This window comes from Gopherus evgoodei, chromosome 11 (assembly GCF_007399415.2).
Source record: "Gopherus evgoodei ecotype Sinaloan lineage chromosome 11, rGopEvg1_v1.p, whole genome shotgun sequence".
NCBI lineage: Eukaryota > Metazoa > Chordata > Testudines > Testudinidae > Gopherus > Gopherus evgoodei.
In genome coordinates, this window is record NC_044332.1 from 41,260,921 (window position 1) to 41,285,907 (window position 24,987).

Below are 24,987 nucleotides of genomic sequence, written 5' to 3' on the forward strand. Positions count from 1 at the left end.
ATTTGGGATGAACTGCAGCACACAGTACTGCAAGTGAGTCCAGGTAGCACTGTAGTCCATAGAACAGCCGAGGGAAGCTACTGCAACTTAGACTGACCTCCAGGGCTGTCTTTATTATACCAGGGGCTTCTCCAGTTCCTTGTGGAAGCCAGGTTTAGGAGTTTCCTTAACCACTACCATGTTTCCCTTGGGCTGCACCTTTAAGAGACCCAGCACAGAATTTCACTGTAAGAGATTACACTACATTTGTTATCAAGAAACTTGTCTAAGTCTGCAAAAAGGAAAGTTCTTCTTCGAGTTGTGACAGACCCAGGCCAGTGGGGTACAGGAGTCTGGTAGAGGGCAAATATACTGGTTACTGGATGAGTAGTTTTCTGTTCCCTGAGTGACCAGAGCAGAGACTGCACTAGAGTAATCAGGAACCTGCTAGAACCAATTAAGGCAGACAGGCTGATTAGAACACCTGCAGCCAATCAAGGCAGGCTAATCAGGGCACCTGGGTTTAAAAAGGAGCTCACTCCAGTCAGGGAGCGGGGAGCCAGAGGAGAGGAAGTGGTGTGAGAAGCTGGGAGCAAGAGGCGCAAGGAGCTGAGAGTGAGAGGGTGTGCTGCTGGAGGACTAAGGAGTGCAAGCGTTATCAGACACCAGGAGGAAGGTCCTGTGGTGAGGATAAAGAAGGTGTTTGGAGGAGGCCATGGGGAAGTAGCCCAGGGAGTTGTAGCTGTCATGCAGCTGTTACAGGAGGCACTATAGACAGCTGCAAACCACAGGGCCCTGGGCTGGAACCCGGAGTAGAGGGTGGGCCCAGGTTCCCCCCAAACCTCCCAGCTCCTGATCAGACACAGGAGAAGTTGACCCAGACTGTGGGGAAGATCACTTAGGTGAGCACATCTGCCAAATAAGCGCAGGACCCACCAAGGTAGAGGAGGAACTTTGTCACAGAGTGTATTCCACAGTAGGTGTGCATGCTCGCACATACACCAGTGCCGGAAGTTCTTCCCCTAGCAGTACCTGTAGGGGAGCGCCCCAGCGACCCCTGGAGTGGAGCCTCCATGGTGCTGTATAAGGAGCACTGCGCGTTCCCCCTACCCTCAGTTTCTTCTTGTTGCCAGTGAAGGTGCTTTGGAACTGCTCTGTGCAAGCTTTGCTGTAGCTCATCTCCAAAACTGCTTGTTCGTTCAATGTATGGTGCCTGTAGTTAGTTAGTTCCCGATGTGGTTTGCCACCCAGCCTCTGTTCAGGGCAAAGTCCACATGAATTGCCCTTGACGCCCACCAGGCTGTCTGGTTGGATTCCGTCTGACTGAGACTGTTGGTACTGCACCGCCTTGAGGAGCAAACATTGACAGGACCAAGGCAGTCCTCATCTTGGAGGGGCTATTGCAGCCGGTCATGGCATGAACGTCAACATCGGTCCCATTTGGCATCCCGCCACGGCACTGCCTCTGGGGCCATCGATCGCCGTCGTCTCACCATTGCGGGTTCGCCCCCCGGAGCCGATTGCGGAGCAGCTGTTACTGACAGTAACGGTCTTCCACGTCGGGATCGTAGCCCCATGGTCAGCATCGTTGCCAATGCCCCTCCCTGGCCAGGGACAGCAGCAAGTCGTATAGCTGCCCGGCCACCCTTCGCAGTCATCCATTGATGGGCCAGGCCCGCCAGTCCGAAAACCCGGCTCCGCTGGTGCCATAGCTGATGCAGTGGCACCGGGCCCCGTGGCTGGTCCAGCGGTACCAGTGGGCACTGTGGCTCCCAACGTAGCTCCCAGTGGGGCTTGCTCAGTGGCTGGAGCCTCTAAAGGACCATCGGCCTCCCTCTCCAGACCTCCGAGGAAAGAGTCAGTGAGATGTGCATCCTTGGCACCGTGCCTGGAGACCGACCAGGTGGTGGACCCTCTGGTGCCAGTGGATACAAAATGCCATGCCGGCCTCCTCACCCTCCCCGGATGAGGCAGTTATGGCCCCTCCTCCCTCCATCCCGCAGAAAGACTTTAGGGCCCACCAGGAACTCTTAAAAAGGGTGGCATCAAGCTGAAGGAGCCCTCGGACTGTCCTCCTTGGCACCGAGCAAGGTGGCCTTGCCTCTCCATGAAGGGGTGGTGAAAATTTTAAATGCCCTGTGACAAACCCTGGCCTCATTGGACCCCATCTCTAAGAAAGCGGAATGCAAGTACTTTGTCCCCACTAAGGGGCATGAATACTTATACACCCACCCTGCTCCTAACTCCCTGGTGGTCGAGTCGGTCAACCACAGGGAACGGCAAGGCCAACCAGGCCCTTCCTGGAAAAATAAAGATTCAAGGAGGCTGGATGCTTTGAAAGAAAAATTTATTCGATGAATTCAGTCTGTGGGGCTGCCTGCCCAAGTTCGAGGACTCCCTCCAGGAGTGCGAAAGGAAGGAGTTGAAAGCACTGGTGGAGGAGGGCACAGCGGCTGCTAGGGCAACCCTGCAGGCAGTTCGGATGCAGTGGACATGGCCCTGGAGTCCATGGCCTCCACGGTGTCCATGAGAAGGGCATCATGGCTCCTGTTCTCTGGGATGTCAAGCAAGGCGCAGACCTCCCTTCAGGCCACCCATTGATGGCAAAGCTCTGTCTGTGGAACGAACAGATAAAAAGCTACATGGCCTGAAAGACTTATGCACAACTCTCTAGATTCTGGGTCTCTGTGTTCTGGCTCTGGCTAAATCTAAGTTCAAGCTGCAGCAGACTCCCACTCAGGCCACCCATTCAAAATACAAGACCCCTTGTAAGAAGTCACGGGACTATAAGAGGCGCCCACAGAGGCAGTCTCGGCCTGCCCCCCAGCCTGGGTCCTCCAAGGGCAAGCAAGCGGGGGAAAGGCAGTTTTGATGGGGCACCCTGCCAGTTCTCATCAGGAATCCACCCTCAGTAAAGCTTCCCTTCTCCAATCGGTTGTGTGCTTTCCTCCCAGAGTGGTCGCGGCTGACCTTGGACTGTTGGGTCCTCAACGCCATCTCCCGGGGCTACACCCTCCAGTTTACTTCTTCCCCACCCAACCACTCCCTGCCCCTGTCCCTCCTGGGGGACCCCTCGCACGAGGCTCTGCTCGAGCAGGAGGTGGGGCGGCTCCTGGGCCTAGGAGCAGTGGAAGCAGTACCGGGGAAGTTCAGAGGCAAGGGGTAGTACTCCCACTATTCCATTAGCCCGAAGGCCAAAGTGGGGCTCAGGCACATCTTGGACCTGCGAGGCCTGAACTGGTACATGGTGAAACTCAAGTTCCGCATGGTCTTCCTGGCCTCCATCATCCCCTCCCTGGGTCCCAGGGACTGGTATGTCGCCCTCGATCTACAGGACACGTACTTCCACTTTCATATATTCGAGGAGCACAGACGCTTCCTCCGTTTCATGGTGGGGCAGGAGCACTACCAATTTACGGTCCTCCGTTTTGGCCTGTCCACTGCCCCCAGGGTATTTACAAAATATATGTAGGTGGTGGCGGCCTACCTCAGGCACCGAGAGGTCCAGATCTTCCCCTGTCTGGACGACTGGTTGGTCAAGGGCAGCTCCTGGTCACAGATGTGGGATCACGTGGCGCTCCTGTCCACATGCGCCACTTTGGGCCTGTTGGTAAGTGACACCAAGTCCACGTTAGTCCCGGTACAACGCATAAGAGTTTATTGGGGCAGTCCTGGACACCTTGTCGGCCAAAGAACTGGACAGGTTCGAGACCCTGAAGGGGCTCATCGACATGGTCACAGGGTTTCTGGTGACAACAGCCAGAGTGTGCCTCCAGTTCTTGGGTCACATGTCAGCATGCACATATGTGGTCTGTCACACCAGACTCAGGATGAGGCCTCTCTGGCTCTGGTTGGCCTCAGAGTTCTTCCAGGCCAGGGAAGACAAAACCTGAGCCAGTGATCATCTCCCTATGGTGGTGGTCCTCCCTGAGAAACATGCTCCAATGGGCCCCGTTCAGGGACTGGGCCCCCGTTCAGGGGCTGGGCCCCTTTGCTGGAACTAGCATCGGACTTGGGACGGGGGGCCCATATGGGGGACATTCAGACCCAAGGTCTGTGGTCAGCGCAGGATCTGACTCTCCACATAAATGTCAAGGAGCTCAGGGAAGTATGGCTGGCATGCATGGCCTTCCGCTCGCACCTGGAGGGCTGGGTGGTCAGGGTTCTCATGGACAACACGGCCTCGATGTTCTGTATTGACAGGCAAGGCAGGGCCCAATCCTCTGCCCTCTGCTGCGAAGCCCTCAGGCTCTGGGACTCTGGGTGCCCAGAACGTACGGGCAGATCACTTGAGCAGGGACATCTTTCTGCACAAGTGGTCTCTCCACCCAAAGATGTGCACAGACTTTTCCAAGTGTGGGGAATTCCTCAGGTGGAGCTGTTCATGACTTGGCAGAATTGTCGCTGTCCCCGGTTCTGCTCTGAGGGGGCTAGGATGGAGGGCTATCTCCAATAGCTTCCTCCTGTCCTGGTCAAGCCAGTTCCTCTATGCTTTTCCCCTGTTCCCACTGATCGGCAAGGTCCTGGAAAAGATAAAGTTGGACAAGGCTCGGGTACTTCTGATTGCCCTGGCATGGCCCAGGCAGCATTGTTACGGGACCCTCACAGGCCTGGCAATTGCCTCACCGTTGCCGTTCTGCCTGGACCTGCTCTCCCAGGACCAGGGCCGCCTCCTCCACCCCAACCTACCGGCGTGCCACCTCACGGCATAGCTGCTCAATGGTTAGGTAGGGAGAAAAGGACGTGCTTGGAAGGGGTTCAGCTTGTCCTCCTAGAAAGCAGGCAACCCTCCACGTGCCGAGTCTACTTTCAGAGTGGTCTTGGTTCTCCAGATGGGCAGACGAGCAGGGCATTTCGCTGGTGGCTGCCCCGATCCAGCTTATTCTGGTCTACCTCTTTCACCTTAGAGCCCAGGGCCTGTTGCCCTCGTCAGTCAAGGTGCACCTGGCAGCCATATTGGCAAGGCCACACGATATTCTTTCATGCTATGACTGGCTGATTCCTTAAGGGGTTAGATTGTCTCTTCCTGTGTGTTAGGCCCTCTGTCCCACAGTAGGACTAAACCTGGTGTTGGCCTGTCTCATCGGGCTCCCGTTTGAGCTGCTAGCTACCTGCTCCTGGTCACACCTCTCGTGGAAGGTGGCCTGGTTGCAATCATGTCAACTAGACGGGTTTCGGAACTCGGGGCCCTGGCTGCCGAGCCCCCCATACACATGAGGTCCAGTTCCACCCACACCCTTCATTCCTCCCGAAGGTGGTCTCTGCCTATCACACAGGTCAGGACATTTTTCTGCCGGTCCTCTGATCCAGGTCCCATGTGTCCAGTGAGGAGTGCTGCCTCCACACACTGGATGTGAGACAGGCTCTGGCTTTCTACTTGGAGTGGACTAAGCCATTCAGAAAGTCTTCGCAACTGTTCATCGCCTCGGCCGAATGCATGAAAGGTCGGCCAATTTGCACTCAGTGGCTCTCCAACTGGATCACCTCATGCATCCATACCTGTTACAGCTTGGCAGGAATCCCTCCGCCACCAATTGTAAAGGCGCACTCGACTTGGGTGCAGGCCTCGTCGGTTGTCTTTTTGGTCCATGTCCCCATCCAGGACATTTGTAGGGCTGCTACGTGGTCTTCAGTTCACACTTTCACCTCGCATTATGCGATTGTCTCCCAAACCAGGGAGGACGCCGGGTTCGGCAGGGCTGTGCTCTGTCATGAGAATTTGTGAACTCCTGCCCACCTCCAAGAGATATAGCTTGGAATCATCTACTATGGAATACATATGAGCAATCACTCAAAGAAGAAAAGACAGTTACCTTTTCCATAACTGGTGTTCTCTGAGATGTATTGCTCATGTGTATTCCGCATCCTGCCCTCCTTCCCCTCTGTCGGAGTTGTCTGGTAAGAAGGAACTGAGGGTGGGGGAAGCGCTCAGCACCCCTTATACCGTGCCATGGAGGCATCACTCCAGGGGTCACTGGGGCACTCCCCTATGGGTACTGCTAGGGGAAAAACTTCTGGCACCAGTGCACGTGGCGAGCACGCACACCTACTGTGGAATAGATATGAGCAACACATCTCGAAGAACACCAGTTACAGAAAAGGTAACTGTCTTTTTTTACATGGTCTCACTAATATTTGTGTAGTCTCTTTTCCGTTGAATGCAAATGCTTCGATGTTGGGTTTTTAATTAACTAGTTATGCCAGATTCCCTTAATTTAAAAAGATTTTATTCTTATATGTGAAATTGTTAACTTGTCATTATCAATCTTTAGTTTTTTTCATATATTTGTGCCGTTAGATGGCAATTTGTACTCTGCCTTATCTGACACTGTATTTCTGAATTTTTACTCTAGGTTTTGTACAGTGTTGGAGTACTGTGAAGGCAATGATTTGGATTTCTATCTCAAGCAACATAAACTGATGTCAGAGAAAGAAGCTAGGTCCATTGTAATGCAAATAGTAAATGCACTACGGTATCTCAATGAGATCAAGCCCCCTATTATACACTATGATCTTAAGCCAGGTAAATGAAAAAAATTACAGCTGAAAGTGCAATAATTCTTCTTCGAGTGCTTGCTCATGTGTATTCCGCAGTAGGTGTGTGTGCTCCCCACATGCACTAATGCTGGAAGTCTTTTCCTCTGCAGTACCCATTGGGGGAGCACTGCTGTGACCCCTGGAGTGGTACCACCACAGCGTGCTATAAGGGGAGCCGCACACTCCGCCCACCCTCAGTTCCATCTTGCCGCCAGTGATGGTGCATCGGAACTACTTGCTCCAGCTTTGCTGCAGCTTGTCCCAAATCTCATCGTCTTCAGTAGTATCTGTTTCAGTTAGTCCGTTAAAAGTTCTAGTTGAGCTAGTTAGAGTTTGGGCCAGGGAATACCCTTGGCCCCAGGGTTTAAATCGTGCGATCCTTGTAGGCATTCGTTGCCCAGAAGTGACCTGCACACCGACTGTGTCAACTGCCTGGGCGAACCCCAAATCAGCGATCGCTGTAAAATCTGCAGGTCTTTCAAATTCAGGACGGAAAAAGAGAGACACATTAGACTTCGGGCCCTTCTCGTGGAGTCGGTGCTGGCTCCAGTCACCGCTCCACGCCAAGTGCAGGGTATCAGCGGGACAGGCATTGATGCTACAGACGCTCTCACTCTAGGAGGAGCTATAGGAACCGCTCCTGACATGGCCGCCATCACCGGTCATGCTCCGATTCTCGCGCGTTGAGGCACCGAGCTCGCAACTCCTGGCGGGGATCACCAGCTCCACGTTGTCATGGATCCAGGCATCGAATCATCTCGACTAGTAGCACCTCGGCATCGAGGAACGGTGCCGCCTTGGAGTCCAGATACCATGGCAGATGTCGTGCTCGGCATCACCACACCTAGCGTTCGCCCGGCTCCGACAGGTCGTTGACAACCCGACTTCATCCTGCACGCAGCGCCCTATGACCCAGCTGGGCCACCCCAACCAGCTGGTGCAACTGGCGCCGCACCAGGGCCAATGGCAAGGGGCCCCTGTGGCAGGGCCAGTGATGCCAGTGGGCCCTTTGGCCCCCTGTGCATGTCCAGCAAGGCCCTCGGTCAATAGCGGGAGCATCGATGTCTCCGTCAGCTGCGCTATCCAGACCTCCGAGGGATAGATTGGCTGGTCACAGCTCCTCAGCACCATAAGAGGAGTCCAACCAAGGGGCGGATCCCGCAGCACCGGCTGGCATGCAAAGCCCAGTACTGGCCCCCTACCCGGCACTGGAGGACAAGATTGCAGCCCCACCCCCCTCCGTACCACACAAGGACTTCAGAGCCCATCAGGGGCTGTTAAAGCGAGTAGCATCCAGTCTCCACCTCCAAGCTGAGCATATGGAGGGACCCTTGGACTCGCTGTTCAATGTACTCTCATCCTCGGCACCGGGCAGAGTGGCCCTCCTGCTCCATGAAGGGGTGGCCAACATCTCTAATGCCCTCTGGCAAACACCGGCCTCTCTTGCTCTGATATGAAAATGGGCAGAATGCAAATACTTCATGCCCATGAAGGGGCAGGAATATCTCTATACCCACCTGGCCCCCAACTCCCTAGTGGTAGAGTCAGTGAACCACAGGGAGAGACAGGGCCAGCCAGGTCCCACACCCAAAAATAAAGACTCCAAAAGGCTGGACTCGTTTGACAGGAAGCTTTATTCATCCACCAGCTTCCAGCTGAGGGTGGCCAACCACCAGGCCCTCCTCGGTCATTATGAGTTTAACTTGTGGGGATCACTGCTGAAATTCAAACCCTCTCTTCCAGAGCGTGAAAGGAAGGATTTTAAGGCACTGGTGGAGGAGAGCTCTGCTGCTGCAAAAGCTGCCCTGCAGGTGGCGGCTGATGCGGCTCTGACACAACTGCTTGGTCCATGGCCTCAACTGTGTCCATGTGCAGGGCATTGTGGCTACTGATATACATCGGTCTCCGACGCCTTCCTCCTGTCATGGTCAGGCCAACTTCTTTACGCTTTTCCCCCATTTTCCCCCATTGCCAAGGTCCTGGAGAAAGTAAAAACGGACAAAGCACGTGTCCTCCTAATCGCCGTAGCTTGGTCCTGGCAGCATTGGTACGGTCCTTCCCTTATGGGATCTGAACTTGGTGCCATCCTGCCTCATGGGGCCCCCATTCGAACCCCTGGCTACATGCTTGTGGCCTCACCTTTTCTGGAAGGTAGCCTTTTATCTGAAGTGGACTAAGCCGTTCCGCAGGTCTTTGCAACTCCTTGTTGTCTTAGCAGAGCACATGAAGGGTCAACCGATCTCCACCCAGAGACTGTCTCGGTGGATCACATCGTGCATCTGGACATGCTACGACTTAGCAGGGGTTCCCGCACCACCTGTCTTGAGGGCTAACTCGACAAGGGCTCAGGCCTCGTCGGCTGCCTTTGTAGCCCACGTCCCTATCCAGGACATCCAGAGCCGCTACCTGGTCCTCGGTACACATGTTCACCTTGCACTTTACAATTGTCTCCCACGCCAGGGATGACGCTGGTTTGGGTAGAGCTGTGCTTCAGCCAGGGAATCTGTGAACTCCTACCCACTTCCATCAGACATAGCTTGAATCACCTACTGTGGAATAAACATGAGCAATCACTCGAAGAAGAAAGGACAGTTACCTGTTCCGTAACTGGTGTTCCTTGAGATGTGTTGCTCATGTCTATTCCACATCCTGCCCTCCTTCCCCAATCTTGGAGTTGCTCCAGCAAGAAGGAACTGAGGGTCGGGGGAGCGTGCAGCTCCCCTTATAGCGTGCCTTGGTGGCGCCACTCTAGGGGTCGCAGCAGTGCTCCCCCTATGGGTACTGCTGAGAGAGAAACTTCCAGCACCGGTGCACGTGGCGAGCACACACACCTACTGTAGAATAGACATGAGCAACACATTTCGAAGAATGCCAGTTACTGAACAGGTACCTGTCCTTTTTGTGTTCTCGTGTTTTATTTGTAATCCATGTTGGAAAATCTCAGATTAACTTCTGGTTGTCATTTCTTCTTAAACATCTCCAAAATCCATATTTCTCTTATCTTTATTACTGAAATCTTTGTCTATTCTTTGGCTATCACTTGCCTCAACTCATTAGTCATTTTGCATTATTTTGTGATTTTAATTTATGGGGTAAATCCCTGGGACGAAGTGCAGCCCTCATCACTAGACTGGTGTCTCCTCCTGGTCATGCTGAGGATTAGCTCGAGGCAAACGCCCACAGCTGCGGTCTTCACACTGGCACTTAGTCTCTGCTCCCACTTGTGGCTCTTCTCTCAGCTCTCAGAACTCCAGCATCTTCTTCTCAACTCAGCCCTCTGGCTAGATCATCATTTGTTTCCTGCTTCCAGGAGGGGATCTCTGTCCAACAGTTGAGCCACTTCCCCAGTGACGAGTTGCGGGGGAGGACCCAGGCCCACCCACTACTGCAGCCCCTAGTCCAGGGACTCAGTAAATAGAAGCCTTCTGCTGCTCCTCTCTAACCTCCATCAGTGCTGCTATATTTCCCTGGGCCACTTCCCCATGGCCCTAGCACCTTCTTCACCCTTACCTCAGCTGGGCTCCCTGAAGCAACTGACCCTACTCTGCCCTGCAGCTCCCTTTTATCTGAGCCTTTGGGGCCTGGATTGCTCCCTGCATCTCCTCCCTAATTGGCTGTACTTCAAACAGCCTCTCTGGGCTGCTGGGAGGACTTACTTCCATTGCTTCTTCCATGATTAACCCCTTTTATGCCTGTGTTGGGCAGACACCCCATCACAGATCCAGAGAATATGACGGACACCTTCAGAAATACAAAGAAAATAATTTGTTGTTTCATTCCCCTCTGATCTTTCCAAAATGTTGCTTTGAAAATCATTTCCATTTATTGTGCATTTTCCTTATCTACTCAAATTCTTTCACTGGCTATCATCACCTACCTCTAGTTGAGGCTTTTGTTTTCACACTGAAGTCTCTGTGTAATTGTACTCATGCATACAAGTGTTGTCCTCCTTTTCTATAATCAGGCCTCTTTCCTAGCTGCTCCCTTTGTATCCTCCTTCCACTGTCATCTTCATGTCCTCTTCCATGCTGTCCCTTTATACCTGGAACAGTCCAATTTTTCTTGCATGTCTAATGACCATCATCTTTATTCTAATCTCTCCTTAAATCTTACTGCATCCATTAAGTCTTCCAGTAATGACTCAACGTAGAGTAAATAAAGTGAGTGTGACCATTTTAAACAGACTGAAGATTTACGCCATCTTCTACCTTAGGAGTTCATTTGACCATCTAGTTTGTTAGTACTCTCTTTGTGAATCTTAAATTGTTAACCCCTTAAGGCAAAGATAATGTTTTTGTAGTGTGCTGTACAACATCAAGCTGCCACTTAATAAGTAAGAAACTGTTAACATTGTTTTCTTTCAGAGAGGATAGAGTTGTACAATATGCATGCTCTTTTGCACAGTTCCAGGGGTGATTGTTCTCATCTAGAACAATTCTGAATATATTTTTATTAAGACATTTATGTTCTCTTTCAAAAATATTAAATCAAGATTGGTTAAAAAAAAGTTGTTTAAATGATGAATAAAATATATTGCTGAAGGAAAACAAAAATACTATGAGAAATTCATTATGCAGTTTAAAAACGGGGAGAGATCGTTGGCCCATCTGCAGCCCCTTTGCACTTTTCTTGGGGGGCATATAGAGGCTGGCCCTAAAGCCAGTTTAACCAGCTTCCTCTGACTTCGGTGGTGCTGGTAGAACATGTTTTCAGGACAATAAGTGGGAAAAAGCACCATGGCCAGGGTTGCTGTGATCTCGTGTTTCCCAGCTACCCAGTCAATCACTTGTGGGGGGCATTGCAGTTGGGAGCCACTTAGAGCCATGCAGGGGTCAAAATGTTTTGAGGAGGAGGGTAGAAAGGTGATGGTCAGCTGCTTCAGCTGTATCAGGCACTGCTGCAGATTGAACCTAGTAAGAAGCATTTATTTAGTATTCTTGTGATAAGATTGCATATTCATAATTTTTTGTTGTTGTTAGGTAACATCCTTCTAGTAGATGGAACAGCATGTGGAGAAATAAAAATCACTGATTTTGGTCTCTCTAAAATAATGGATGATGACAGCTATGGTGTGGATGGAATGGACTTAACTTCACAAGGGGCAGGAACTTATTGGTAATTTTAAGTTTGGACAGATGTTATTTAAACTATTGAAATTTGAACAATAAATGTAAAATCAGTTTTACACAGATATCTAGATTAAAAGCATCAAACGCAAAATGGGGGAAGGAAAAGGATTTATGTGCAACATTTAGCCTGTGGATCTTAGTGTTGAAATAACATAATATTATTGAATTTTGTAGGATGCATAACATAATCAGATGTTTATAGGAGCACAAATAACTTCTGTAGTTATATTAGATAATCAGTTTTCAAATCTGGGGATCAGCTGAAGTAAGAGAGAATCACCCTTGCCCAGAGCATAGTGTTGCACAGTTAGGTGCAGTATGAGGGTTTTATTATTGGATTTTTTTTTCCCCCAAAGTGTTGGGTATTGGAAAAATGAAATTGGACTAGGAAGACCTTTGATTACTTCTAGTGTGGCAGTTCCTATGTTTCTATTTTTACTTCTGTGGAAGTCAGTTTATACTTCACTCGTAATTTTCCAGGAAAGCAGCAGCCAGGATTTATATTTGGACCTTCTGAAAGAATCACCATTTTAGTTCAGAATGTTATAAACATGTTTTCCAAGAAGAAAATATATATTAAACCCTTTGGCTTTTGGAAGATCATGACAGCCCTCCCAGGGGTGATGGGTTTGCATAGATGCTTAGCACTGGGAAATTCTCCTGGGAGAAATGTTATCAATTCCAAGAACTTTAATCCCCGGATCATCATCTTCTTCAGACCATGTATACACACACATTAAAATAATTCCTTTAGTCTTAAAGGTTCAGTTGACTGGAAAACTGACCATCCAGACTATATGTGTAGGGGAAAAAAAAAAAATATATATATGGCAATTTTTATTACATATGTACATACAGGATAAATATATACTGTGTCAGTATAAAACTGCTATGGAGTGTTTTCCAGTGTTGTGTATGTTAATTAAAATTTGTGCACTAGGTTAGACCCTTAGGAGGACCTTCGAGAATTAGGCATTTCTCACATGCGTACCTGAAACTTTGTGTAGTGACAGTGCAGCACATGTCCTAAACAAAGCATTTTAAAAAATGCATGCCTAAATACATTTCCCAAATGAGCGCAAGTGTAAAAATCTTATGGAAAAGTAAGACTGAACACCCTCTGACCTCTCACTTTGTGCAGAAGTCCAAATACTGTGAAGGGCATGGCCAGTTTGTCTTCATATGACTATTTATTTGAAAAATATATGTGGGAAGTGGAGGGTGTGCCTGCTTCTCCTGCTACTTAGAAAGTTTAAGGCCAGAAGGGACCATCAGATCATCTAGCCTGACCTTCTGCATATTACAGGCCACCAACACCATCCAGCTCCTGCACGTTAAACCCAACAACCAAAATTAGACCGAAGTATTACAACCCACAGGATACTCGCCTATTCAGTGTCACAGACAGCAAATAGGAGGGCTCAAGGCCCCTGTGGTGGCAGGGAAATGATTAAATGAAATACAACTAAATAATCATAGCAAGTGACCCGCACCCAGACTCTGTAGAGGAAGGCAAAAAAAACTAGGACTGTCAAGCAATTAAAAAAATTAATGGTGATTAATCGCGCTGTTAATAATAGAATTCCATTCCAATATCTCGTCTCCAGCTGTGGGTCCTCCTTGACGCTTTAAAGAAAGGAGATAAAAACAGCCACCCAGAACATATGAGGGGAGGAGAATAATTCCTTCCTGACTTCTTCTGGTTGCCAGGTGAAACCCTGAAGCATAAGCTTCAGATGCATCAGACATAAACCAAAAGTGAACTCCAGAGAAATTGAGCCCTTCCCCTAACACCACAAGCAACCTCATCATACAGTAGCTCTCATAAATTTGTTCTGCTCTCTCTTTAAAATAATTAAGTTGCTTGCCCCCACAACTTTTGGGAGGCTGTTACAGAACCTCATCCCTCTGGCAGTTAGAAACGTTCTTCTGATTTCCAGCCTGAATTTGTTCATGGGCAGTTTATATATGCTTGTTCTTGTGCCAACATTGTCTTTCAGCTTAAATAGCTCTTCGCCTCCCTGAGCGCAATCATATCCCCTAATGTATTTATAGAGAACAATCATATCTCCCCTCAGCCTTCATTTTACTAATCTAAACAAGCCATGTTTTCCCAGTCTCCTCTCATAAGATGCGTCCTCCATTCCCCTTATCTTCCTACTGGCTCTTCTCTGCACCTGCTTTAGTTTAAAGTAATCTTTCTTGAACGCGTGACCAGAATCGTACCAGTATTCCAAATTAAGTCTTACCAGTGCCTTGCACAATGTCATTAATACTACTTTATCTCTACTGAAAATGCCTCACCTGATACTTCCTAGTATCACATTTGCCTTTTTCACAGCTACATCACACTGGTGGCTCATAATCATCCTGTGGTAGACCCACACATCCAGGTCTCTCTCCTCCTCTGTCACTTCCAACTGATGAGCCCCCAACTGAAGCAGAAATTCTTATTATTGGACCCTGAGTGAATGACTTTGCATTTTGTACCATTGAATTTTATCCCATATCTGTCACTTCAGTCTTCAGGATCATCCTGATATTCCTGTATAATAATCCAGTCTTCCTCTGTAATTGTATTATCAGTAGATGTTATCAGCACACTTACACTTTTTCTGCCAAGGTCATTCATAAAAATGTTGATTGGCCCCAAGACTAACCTTTGAGGAACTCCACGAGTACTCTCCCTCTAGTCCAGTAATTCACCTTTTAGCATAACCCACTGCCTTTTCCCCTTCAGCTACTTACTTATCCACCTTACAACACTTGTTGTCCCTATCTTCCCTAATTTAAGAAATAATTTCCCATTTGGTACTGTTGTCACATGTTTTACTGAAGCCCAAGTATATTAGGTTTACTGCACATCCCTTATCTAAAAAATCAGTTATTTTCTCAAAGAAGGAAATCAGATCAGTCTTTCATATTCTACTTCTGTTAACCCTTATTGCATTACATCCCATTTATCATTTACCTCTATGAATGTAGTTACTCTTTCCTTCACAACTTGATCTAAAACCTTGCATATTACTGAAGTCAGGCTAACAGGTCTGTAAATGCCCAGATCACTTGTTTTCGCTTTCTTAAATATAGATACATTAGCTATTTTCCAGTTATATGGTATTACCCCTGAATAGGTAGATTTATTAAATATACTTGCTACTGGGCTAGCAGTGTCATGTGTCAGTTGTTTCAGTGTTCTGGGATGAAAATTATCTGGTCCTCCTGATCTGAGCATAATAAGATCTTTAAGTTTTCTTCTACCTGAGATGTAGTAATTTCCATTTCTTGACACTCGTTTCCATCACATGTACATATTCTGTATTGTCATCCTTACTGAAAACTGAAGCAAATTATTTATTTTGTTTTTGAGCTGTATCTAGATGATCTTTAATCTTCTTCCCATCCACACTGCATAATGGCCCAACTTCATCCTTCCATAGTTTCTCTCTACTCATATAACTAAAAAACTTACTTATTTAAATGTCCACAGCAAGAGCTAATTCAGCTTGACTTTTGGGAATTCTTGATTTACTTCTACTTTTTCTAACCTCCACAATATAGATTGATTGATTTTTGGCTAATCAACCCTTTTTCTTATTCCCTATAGGTTCTCGGCTTACTCCTAACAAACTTTTTAGGTGGTTATTCATCCAGCTGGGTCTGTAGCCTTTTCCTACAAGTTCTTTTCCCTTTTCTTATAATGCAAATTTCAGATAGTTTTGTATAGTTGATTTGAAGAAATTCCAGCCCACCTTCACATTTGTTTTTTCTGCTCTTCAGTACAGTTCACGTCTTTATGTAATTCTTTTAATTGACCAAAGTCTGCCCTTTTACAATAAAAAATCATAGTTGACAACCAGGTTTTGATTCTTTTAATTTAATTGAAATTGAATCAGCCCACGAACACTCGATCCAAGGTTATTTTTTATGACTAGCTCTTCCTTGATGTCTTCACTGCTTACCAAAAGGAAGTCTAAAATTACATCAACTCTAGGTGGTTCAGTGATGATTTGAGGAAGAAAACTGTCATCTATCACAACCACGATTATGTGGGTCTTACCAGTCTTAGTAGCATTTATTCTCCAATCTTTACCATTCCTAGAAGTATTTGTCTCTAATAATATTGGAAATCTTTGTGCACATATGCGAGTCTGACCATGCGGGTCTATAGCAGACCTCTGGTACTACTGTAAAAAGAGGGTCTTGTTGCGGTCCTTCCATAAAGTAAGTTTGACCCAAACAGATTCTGTTTTGTCCATACAATCACTTTGTATTTCATTAGTGTACTACTTTGTTGACATACAATCCTTACCCCTCTCTCTCTCTCTCTCTCTCTCTCTCTCTCACACACAGCATGTACCCTTCAATACCTGTATTCCGGTCATGAATGTTTCTGTAATCCCTATAATATCTGGTTTCACTTCTGCACCAATTGCTCCATTTTATTGTCCAGACTCCTGGCATTTGTGTACAAGCATTTCAATTGTTTCCCACAGACCTCACCCGGTTTCCTTGCTTTGATGTTCCACTACCATTTACTATATCTTCATTTATCTGATTTTCCTGTTCCTTTGTATTGAAGTGAGATGTAGAGATTTCACGAGTCTCTCCCAGTCTTGTCCCCTTATCTCCTAGTTTAAAGCCCTTCTTGTCAATTGTGCCACCTTTAATCCTAGAAATTGAATACCCCTTAATTAATACTACTTGGTTTCAGGAATAAGCCCCACACTTATTGATGAAAAGAGGGAGCACTTTAGGGAATTGTCTTTGCTATGAAATCTAATCGTGTTAGAATATAACCTTAACGAGTTAGTTAACAGTATACTGGCCACAGTTTTGTAGTCATTGTAGACAAGGATAAGTTAGATTCAGCATTGTCACTGTGACGTGGTTGAACAGAATCCAGATGAGCTGACACAATGTGAAATACAACTTTCCCTTGTATACACTGACTGTAAAGTCATGGTCTGAAATGTGTTGGAACATGCTTTAACTAACTAATATAAAATGTTATAACCAAGACAAGCCCTAGGATTTGCTCATGGCAGCCATGGGGGGAGGTAGTAGGAAATGCCCTTGCTCTTGAAGACTGAGGATTTTAGCAGCTGTAGGGCAGGCAACAGCCAGCCTGAGATATCCCAAAGAACAAATTTACACTCTCTCCCTCCCTCCTGCATCCTAACTTCAGTAGGTCAGTAGGAGACCCAGAGACATCCCACCAGTGTGTCTGTTGGGTGGAAATGAAGGCGGGGTATAAACCACCTCTTCTCTCTCGTGCAGTTGGGCACTTTTACTGTAATGATAAAACTGCCTACAGAACAGGAAAAGCACTGAGTATTTTCATTGCCTATAGAACCTTCCCGGCTGGGATTTTTTCTCCCCAGTCCCTCCCTGTTCTGATAGGGCTTTTGGCTTTTCTGCTCTTTGCCATAGAAGCCCTTCAATCCTGCTAGTGGATTTGAAGAGTAAGTAGGAGGGTAGTGTTGGCTAGCTCATCATCTGCCAACTCTTCTGAGCACTTCACCTCTTTTCATTAGTTTACCTGCAATAAGGAAAGAAGTCAGGTACAGTGTTGACTTTTCTGTTTTAAAATTAAGTTTGAGCCCGTATCAGTTCGGTAGCTTTTTCCGTTTACTAAGTTTTACATAATAGAATTTTTTTACCTTCTTCTTTAGCTAACAAAACACAGAACTCCCCTCTAGGAAATTATACACAAAACCCCTCACATTAAAAACCCGTAATTTAGGTTGCAAAGTCAAGAACTCAGTAGTTAGGAAACACTATATCTATTTGGCAGGGGGAGGAAGGTGGGAGAGAGACACACACATTTATATTTGGAAATATTTATGCCAAATGAAAATGTTAAATAATATGGATGTGTTTAGAATTAGTTTCACTCGTGAATCTCTCTACAACTTGCTTTTGACTTTTTTCACTTTCTAGTCACTGTGTCAGGCTAAAGATGTTCTCTAGTTCACAACTCTATATATCTTGTGTAAATATTTCTATGTATACATTGTTTTGTTTCATTAAAGTTTTGGCTTGGCCCTATGTTTTGGTATAATTTATCATTTGGTGTGATTCATCTTTTAAAATTAGTGATATATTAATGTTCTGTTACTAGCATAATAATGCCTGTAGTCATTTATACTATAAATACACACAAAATCAGCTGACAAAATTTTCAATCTTGGGAGCCTAAAGTTGGTTGCTTAATTCCATATTTAGGAGCTTAAATAAGTGGCTTTATTTTTAGAGACATTAGGCACCTTGAACTATTTCTGATGTTGTATCTACTTAACCCTCTCAGTATTACTTTAGGGGGATCTATATTATAAAATGTTGGTCCTTGGCCTCTGACTAGTCTGAAATGCCATGTGCAATAATTACATTATAAATTAATACAAGGTCAAAAAATAGTAGGATCCATGACCTTTATGCCACTACTAAGTTTCAGCACGTCACATTGCTAAAATGATGGGATTTTCTTTAGAAGCTAGCTGTTTTCTATCTCTCAGTATGTCTCGAAAAGGTTGATTCATAGAAGGAAATGCTATAAGATAATTTAAACTGGGAGTTATTTTATAAGGAATTTATGTAAATTGTCATGTACGGAAGCTGAATGTCTATGTTCATTGTATCTCTTGTAAACTTTTCACTACCTACTGTATATACTATATGGTGTATTTTCATTTCATTGATATACAATACATTGCAGGAGGTTATCAAGTGTGAAGAAGGGACAGTAATGAAAGGGTTACATAAGCTTTAATGTTGATAGATGTAAAGTACTGTATAGTCATTTTTAAAGTTTTCTGATTCTATAATAAATAGAAAACAATCTTGTGATTTACATAGATGTTTCAATAAATACATATTTAATTTATTTACCTCCTGTGAGAACAGGCAACAAAAAGAGTATATATCCAGTGTAGGGCCCCATTCTCTAAATCTCAGGCAATAGTTATTTTGCCCACTCCTAGGAATATGCAATAAAGAATAGGGTCTATTTTATTTAACATTAACTTCACTTTCTAAAAATTGAAATCTCACTATATAGTTGATTAGCTCTATTATTTGCATCTGACACTATGGAATATTGAAAATTACAGTGTCACTCTTGATTTAAAAAAACAAAACACAGGCTTGAAATAACTGTACCAGTGTTAAGGAATCAGGTGCAGTCAGATGTATAATTTTGTGTTTGAACATGATATAAAGATTGTAGGTTTACTTGTAGTGACAGAAGGTTTTGGTTTTACAGGTACTTGCCTCCAGAGTGTTTTGTAGTTGGCAAAGAGCCACCAAAGATTTCAAACAAGGTTGATGTATGGTCAGTTGGAGTAATCTTTTTCCAGTGTCTTTATGGAAGAAAGGTGAGACAAAAATGTGTGTAAAAACCATGTACAGCTTTAAGACAAGGTTCTCTACTTACATCTCCACTAAACACTGACATTGTGGTCACAAAGACCTTATGTTACTTCAGTTTCTGAACATTGATATTATGTTCATTGATACCTCTTTCAAACAAGAGGTAGAGGAACAAATAGTCTAGCCTGACATGAAAATGTCATTTTACTTAAGTGTTACTAGATATTTTTGTGAGCACACAGACAATTTAAAATAACATAAATTAGAATGAAGATATGTTGTCACTGAAATTGATATTTGGATGCTTCATGAGGAAATTTATCTGAATTTATTTTTCAGCCATTTGGTCATAATCAATCGCAGCAAGATATCTTACAAGAAAACACAATATTAAAAGCCACAGAAGTCCAGTTCCCAGTTAAACCTGTTGTAAGCAATGAAGCCAAGGTAAATTTTCTTAGAACCTAATTAAGTAGTATGAAGCAAATACTAAATTTATTGATTGGTTTTAGAGTATTTACTTTAGAAGCAAGCTATAAAATTACCACTAATTTAAGAATATCATGTAAGTGGGAAAGACACAATGGACAGGTATACTTGATTACAGCCTCTCTTTATAGTTTGAAATTATTTCATTTTTTTGTACAATATATCTCTTTTGGGACTTATCCAAGATCAGATGTCCAAAAGTAATCTGGGAAAGACTTACTTCATCATTTACATTTACCTATGCCTTTCCTCCAGAAGGACTCCAAGGTGCTTCAAACCAGGCCTTCTCAAAAACTGTCATCACTGATGCTGTCTGGTTTTGGTGTTTATTCCCTAGAAGACTCTGGTTGCTTCACTGTATTAGCTAATTAAGTCATTTTATAAAAATTCTGTTTTGTAACAGGCTGCTTCTGAAAATAGTGAATGTTTGTTACCTAGTTTTCTCAATCTGAAGAACCAGCTTCACTGTTGGAATGCACCGGGAAAATGCCTTCTACCATTGCTCCCTTTGAAATTCATAATGTACCAGTCACATTACTCTAGGCTGGTTAAGTAGTACATGTTCTCAAGATCAGATCAACTTCATGAGGGACAAGAATATCAGAATAGTTGGGCTGCCATAGGGCATGCAGAGCAGAGATCTGTACATTTAAAAACACCATACTGTTTTGGGACTGGAAGAAATGTCTAACCCAGGGGTTCTCAAACTGGAGGTCGGGACCCCTTGGGGTCACGGGGTTATTACAGGGGGCATCATGAGCTGTCAGCCTCCACCCTAAACCCCGCTTTGTCTACAGCATTTATAATGGTGTTAAATATATAAAAAAGTGTTTTTAATTTATAAGGGGAGGTCGCACTCCTTGCTATGTGAAAGGGGTTGGGTTAGTACAAAAGTTTGAGAACTACTGGTCTAACCCCTTCTGCCTGGGCATATTAATCAAGATTCTACAGAGAAGTGAGGATAAAAGGATATTCCAGTGACTTTGGTGATTATAGCTGTGGACAGCTGTACCATAAACTAGGTTCTAGAAATTGGGGGAGAAAATAAGTTTAATTGATTTAAAATTGTTCTTATGCTTACTCTGGATACTAGTGACCTGTCTCAAGCAAAGACTTGATGCTGGTTCAAAATAATGCTATAGGAAAACAATTGGGTGCTACTTCCAGTGTTCCAAAACAATTAATGCAGGGGTTGGCAACCTTTCAGAAGTGGTGTGCCGAATCTTCATTTATTCACTCTAATTTAAGATTTCACGTGCCAGTAATACATGTTAACATTTTTTGAAGGTCTCTTTCTATAAGTCTGTAATATATAACTAAACTGTTTTATGTAAAGTAAATAAGGATTTTAAAATGTTTATGAAGCTTCATTTTAAATTAAAATGCAGAATCCCCTGGATCAATGGCCAGGACTCGGGCAGTGGGAGCGCCATTGAAAATCAGCTTGCGTGCCACCTTCAGCGGCGTGCAATAGGTTGCCTACCCTTGAATTAATGTAACAATGTAAGGAATACATCTTTTGGGATCCAAATAGGAGAAGTAGGAGCAATGTGGAATCTTGTTCAAATAAGTAAGATTCCACCTCTGAAGGTTAAGAGGGCAAAGTAGACATAATTTAATAACTGTAGAGACTTCTTTTCAAGAAGATGTGAATCTTTTTGGAATGAGCCTTTTTTGTTATGGTTTGCCGGCATACATTTCTGTTGGTGATATTCTTAAAAGGAATTTCATATTAAGCAAGTTACAGTTAGGGGGTCAAGGAAAGTTTATGTAGACATTTCAAGAAGAATTGAGCCAGAGAGAGAGAGTTGAAGAAGGCTGAGATCTAGTTAGGAGGGGCAGGTAGTGGTTGCTTAGTGCAGAGCAGATTTAGAAAAAAGAATAGCTCCAAGATTGGCCGAAGACACCAGAGCTGAGTATGAACTTTTGTGTTGTGGTGATGGACTTTATTTTGGGACTTAGAGGATCATTTGTGTTAATGTTGTTAAGCTTAATAACTTTTTGAATCTCAATGTCCACTGTTATTAAATTATTTTCTGATCCTCCCTCATGGTTTCCCCCAACTGTGAAACTTTAAATCAATTAAAAATTGTGGGGGAGGGGTTTAAAAATAAATATTATCCACGGAAATTATTTTTTTTATCACATTTTGTCAAGCCTGGTTATATAAGGTGAGGTAAGTAGGTTGGGGGCTGGGAGTTAGCTGTGAGGGGATTTTCCAGACAACTTTTTGTAGATACAGGCTGCTTAGAGGTACAGCGCCTTTCCAGCCTGGCATCCAGCACCATCAAGAGTAGCTTTTTGCTAGATTCCCTCATATCTAGGCAAACCAGTGTGATAAAACCTTAACTTACAGAGGACAACTAGAATGGAATAGTTTAATCAACTTCTCATCTGATTCACAGTAGAATTTCCTACAGTTTCCACAAAGGAAAGTTACAGAAATCTTCTAAATTCTGAAGATGCTAACTTCTTTCATGCCATATGATCTTGTGAAAATATATTTGATTGCACAGTCAATAATCCTAGCACAGTTTGACAGCTACTTAATTTCACTACCACAGAGCCTCCCAAATTCAATCTTTCTGAAATGGACCAAGATGATTCCTTCCCACCCACCCACCGGTGCCAGTATCCTATTTCTGGAACAGAAATTATTTCAAACCAGTAATGTGTTAGAAGATGCTTGTTTTCATGTAAAATGTGGATTCCATAGTTTGTCTGTTCATGAAGTTTTTCAAATAAGATTGTTTTGTGTTTTTTTAAAGTGATACTAGATTTGTTGTTATATGCTGGCAGATTAACAAGTATGTTAACAAGTGCCATTGAGGAATGGTTGGTGTAAAGTCAAGAGTAAGGGAAGAGCAGAGCACAGAATCCAAACTTTAAATCAATATAGGTGGTGGGAAAGGTAGTGAAACATTGCCATTACAAGCTAATATTGTCATAGAAATGCCAGAGGCTTCACTGGAAGTTGCCATAGAATTCTGTCTGCTCTGCATTTGCTGTAACCTTCCTACCATTTTGACATAAGTGTTGCAGAATTCTGGGGACCCACTAGTTAGTTACAAATTACATTGTTCTTCTGAATTGAGCTGCTTGAAAACAACAACTCTTCTAGAACTTCAGACTGTTTAGAACTTGTTAAATCAACTGGAGGAAGAATTGGCTCATAAGCAGCATTCATTTTATTTGGAAGAGTAGTAATTTTTCCCCCCCTGCTTTTCTAGGCCTTTATCAGACGCTGTTTAGCATACCGCAAAGAAGATCGATTTGATGTCCACCAGCTGGCTAATGATCCTTATCTTCTCCCTCACATGCGAAGATCAAATTCTTCAGGAAACTTACATATGACTGGGCTGGCAGCATCCCCTACGCCACCTACTTCAAGCATTATTTCTTACTGAAATTTCTCCAAGTGAAGACTGGCATGATATATTTATAGTTTCCAGATGCAGACTAGTTTGTGAGCATTTGAGTGTTTTTACACAAGACAACTTTGATTACTGTGTTTTCAGACTGAAGTCCTCCTGCTTAATGTCCATTTGTATGATGGGAATGGATCATGGACTGTGAATAAATATACCCTTCTGACTGTAACCTTTAAACATTGAAGAATGACACTGCTTGTTGCACACAAATCGATGTGCTGTGTTTAAGAGTAAAGAAAAGGTTTGGGGTTTTTTTTTGGGAACACTGTAAATAATCTTTTTAATACTTATAAAGTATATTTGGTTGATACTGGAGAGTGCTAACATGAAGGGTAGTTTTTCATTATTTAAATAAGAAAAGTAATGGACAATTTGAACACACAGGAAAGGTTCAGTGTCTGGACAAAAAAAAACAACCACCCTACTTCCCAAGTGGTTGAAACCAAAGTAAGAAGTGAGTGTCACAGCTGTATTCTGTATTAAGCTTTTCTGAAAAAGTTATAATCTTTTGTTTAGCTATTTGGTCTTATTAAAGGCTGTACCTCAAAACCCATGTGTTCTCATTTCACTGAGATTTGAAGGGTGGTGCATAGTTTCTGGTATATTATCCCTCAAATAGCTAATTTTGAACCCATCTACATTCTTTACATTTATAATACTTGTCACAAGTTTTGACAATGCTGCCACTTTACAGGCCTTTGAAAAAACTAAATGATAGCATATATCCAAATGCAGACAGGTTATGTATGATGTTCTATGCAGGATAATGATGAATTCCCTTCTAATGCTATTGTAAATTGTTGTACAGAGGTCATATTTTCAGTTATTAAATTTCAGCAACTTATTCCTGTACAAATGTCAAAAGTATGGCTTTTTCTAATTGGATATTGTATTTTTTTTAAGTCTCCTTGAAGTCGCTTTTAATTGCTGCTAAATTATGTTGCTTTTACTTTTGCAAAAGAATCAAATGACCTCCTTGAAGTGCAAGTCAGCTGTACGTTATAGAGAGACTAAAAGTAGATGATTCATTAACAATCAAGGCATGTAAAAGAAATCTGTGTTGGGCATATACAGTACAGTTCTTTAAGTCCATTTCTTGTGCTCTCAACCTGTGGAGCACATTGATATTAAATGTAGAAGTTGTTCATGGTTATTTTCTATTTCTGGAAGTTCCTATCAACAAGGAAATGTTTCTTGTGGCTTGTACAGAGATTTTAAAATGTGAAACATTTTCTAACTGCTTTGTATGGTAGAAACTTATTTTTCAGAACTCTCTCTTACGTACATGATTCCTTTTATTGTCCCATTCATGATGCTGAAAACCTAAATGTAATTTTGTCCATGCTGCAGAAAAAGGAGGCTGTATTACCACAGGTCTTCATTTAATATTGTACAGTTAAACTGTGGCTCTTGTTTTTGATGTTGCAAGCCATTTTGTTTTCATTGTACATAAAGATACATTAACTGTCTCTTTAAGATGCTGCTGAAATTGTAGAGAATGTAGCCAAAACAGTAATAAACAATGACAGTTGAAATTTCAAGTATGTATAAAGTTATTGCATCTGGGGAATCAGCTTGGCCACACCTCTCGGACACTGCTAAAAGCAATTATTTTGCTCACAAAAAGGCCAGTAGAACTTAAATCTTTAAATACTTGAAGGGTCCCAAAATATTTCAGACAACAGTGGTATTGAAGTAAATTGCTGCTGTTCTTTCTTACAGAGGCATTTCTGTGGTGAGTGGGGCTCGTAGAAGTCATCTTAAGTGAAGATTTCAAACTACTCTTTCTTTCCAGCAGAAGAAAACATAACATTTTAGGTCCAAATAGTGACTTTTCCTCCTCAGGTGTACAAGGAGACCTCCTCTCCCATTGTAACATCCACACTGCAAAGAAACAGCCATTTCTCTTGCTATCTGAGCTCAAGTGGTAGGGGGCATAGCTAGAAATGTTCTAGGTACTGTGAACCATTGTGTTACCTTCCTGCACCATGTCTGTACTGATGTCTGCAATTAACACAAGGACTATTTTTGCTTTAGCAAAAACAAAAATA

General features: G+C 44.0%; 1 protein-coding gene across 5 annotated transcripts in view; it reads left to right on the plus strand.

Moving 5' to 3' along the window:
- Positions 1–24,477, plus strand: part of TLK1 (tousled like kinase 1) — a 148,022-nt gene extending 123,545 nt beyond the window's left edge. For all 5 annotated transcript variants that reach the window (XM_030580053.1, XM_030580054.1, XM_030580050.1 and 2 more), the window contains 5 exons: positions 6,333–6,502; positions 11,496–11,631; positions 18,910–19,021; positions 19,356–19,463; positions 22,736–24,477. In XM_030580053.1, the coding sequence (XP_030435913.1) occupies positions 6,333–6,502; positions 11,496–11,631; positions 18,910–19,021; positions 19,356–19,463; positions 22,736–22,912 (703 nt within the window). In that variant the 3' untranslated portion in view covers positions 22,913–24,477. The remainder of the gene's footprint in view (positions 1–6,332; positions 6,503–11,495; positions 11,632–18,909; positions 19,022–19,355; positions 19,464–22,735) is intronic.
- Positions 24,478–24,987: the final 510 nt, after the last annotated feature.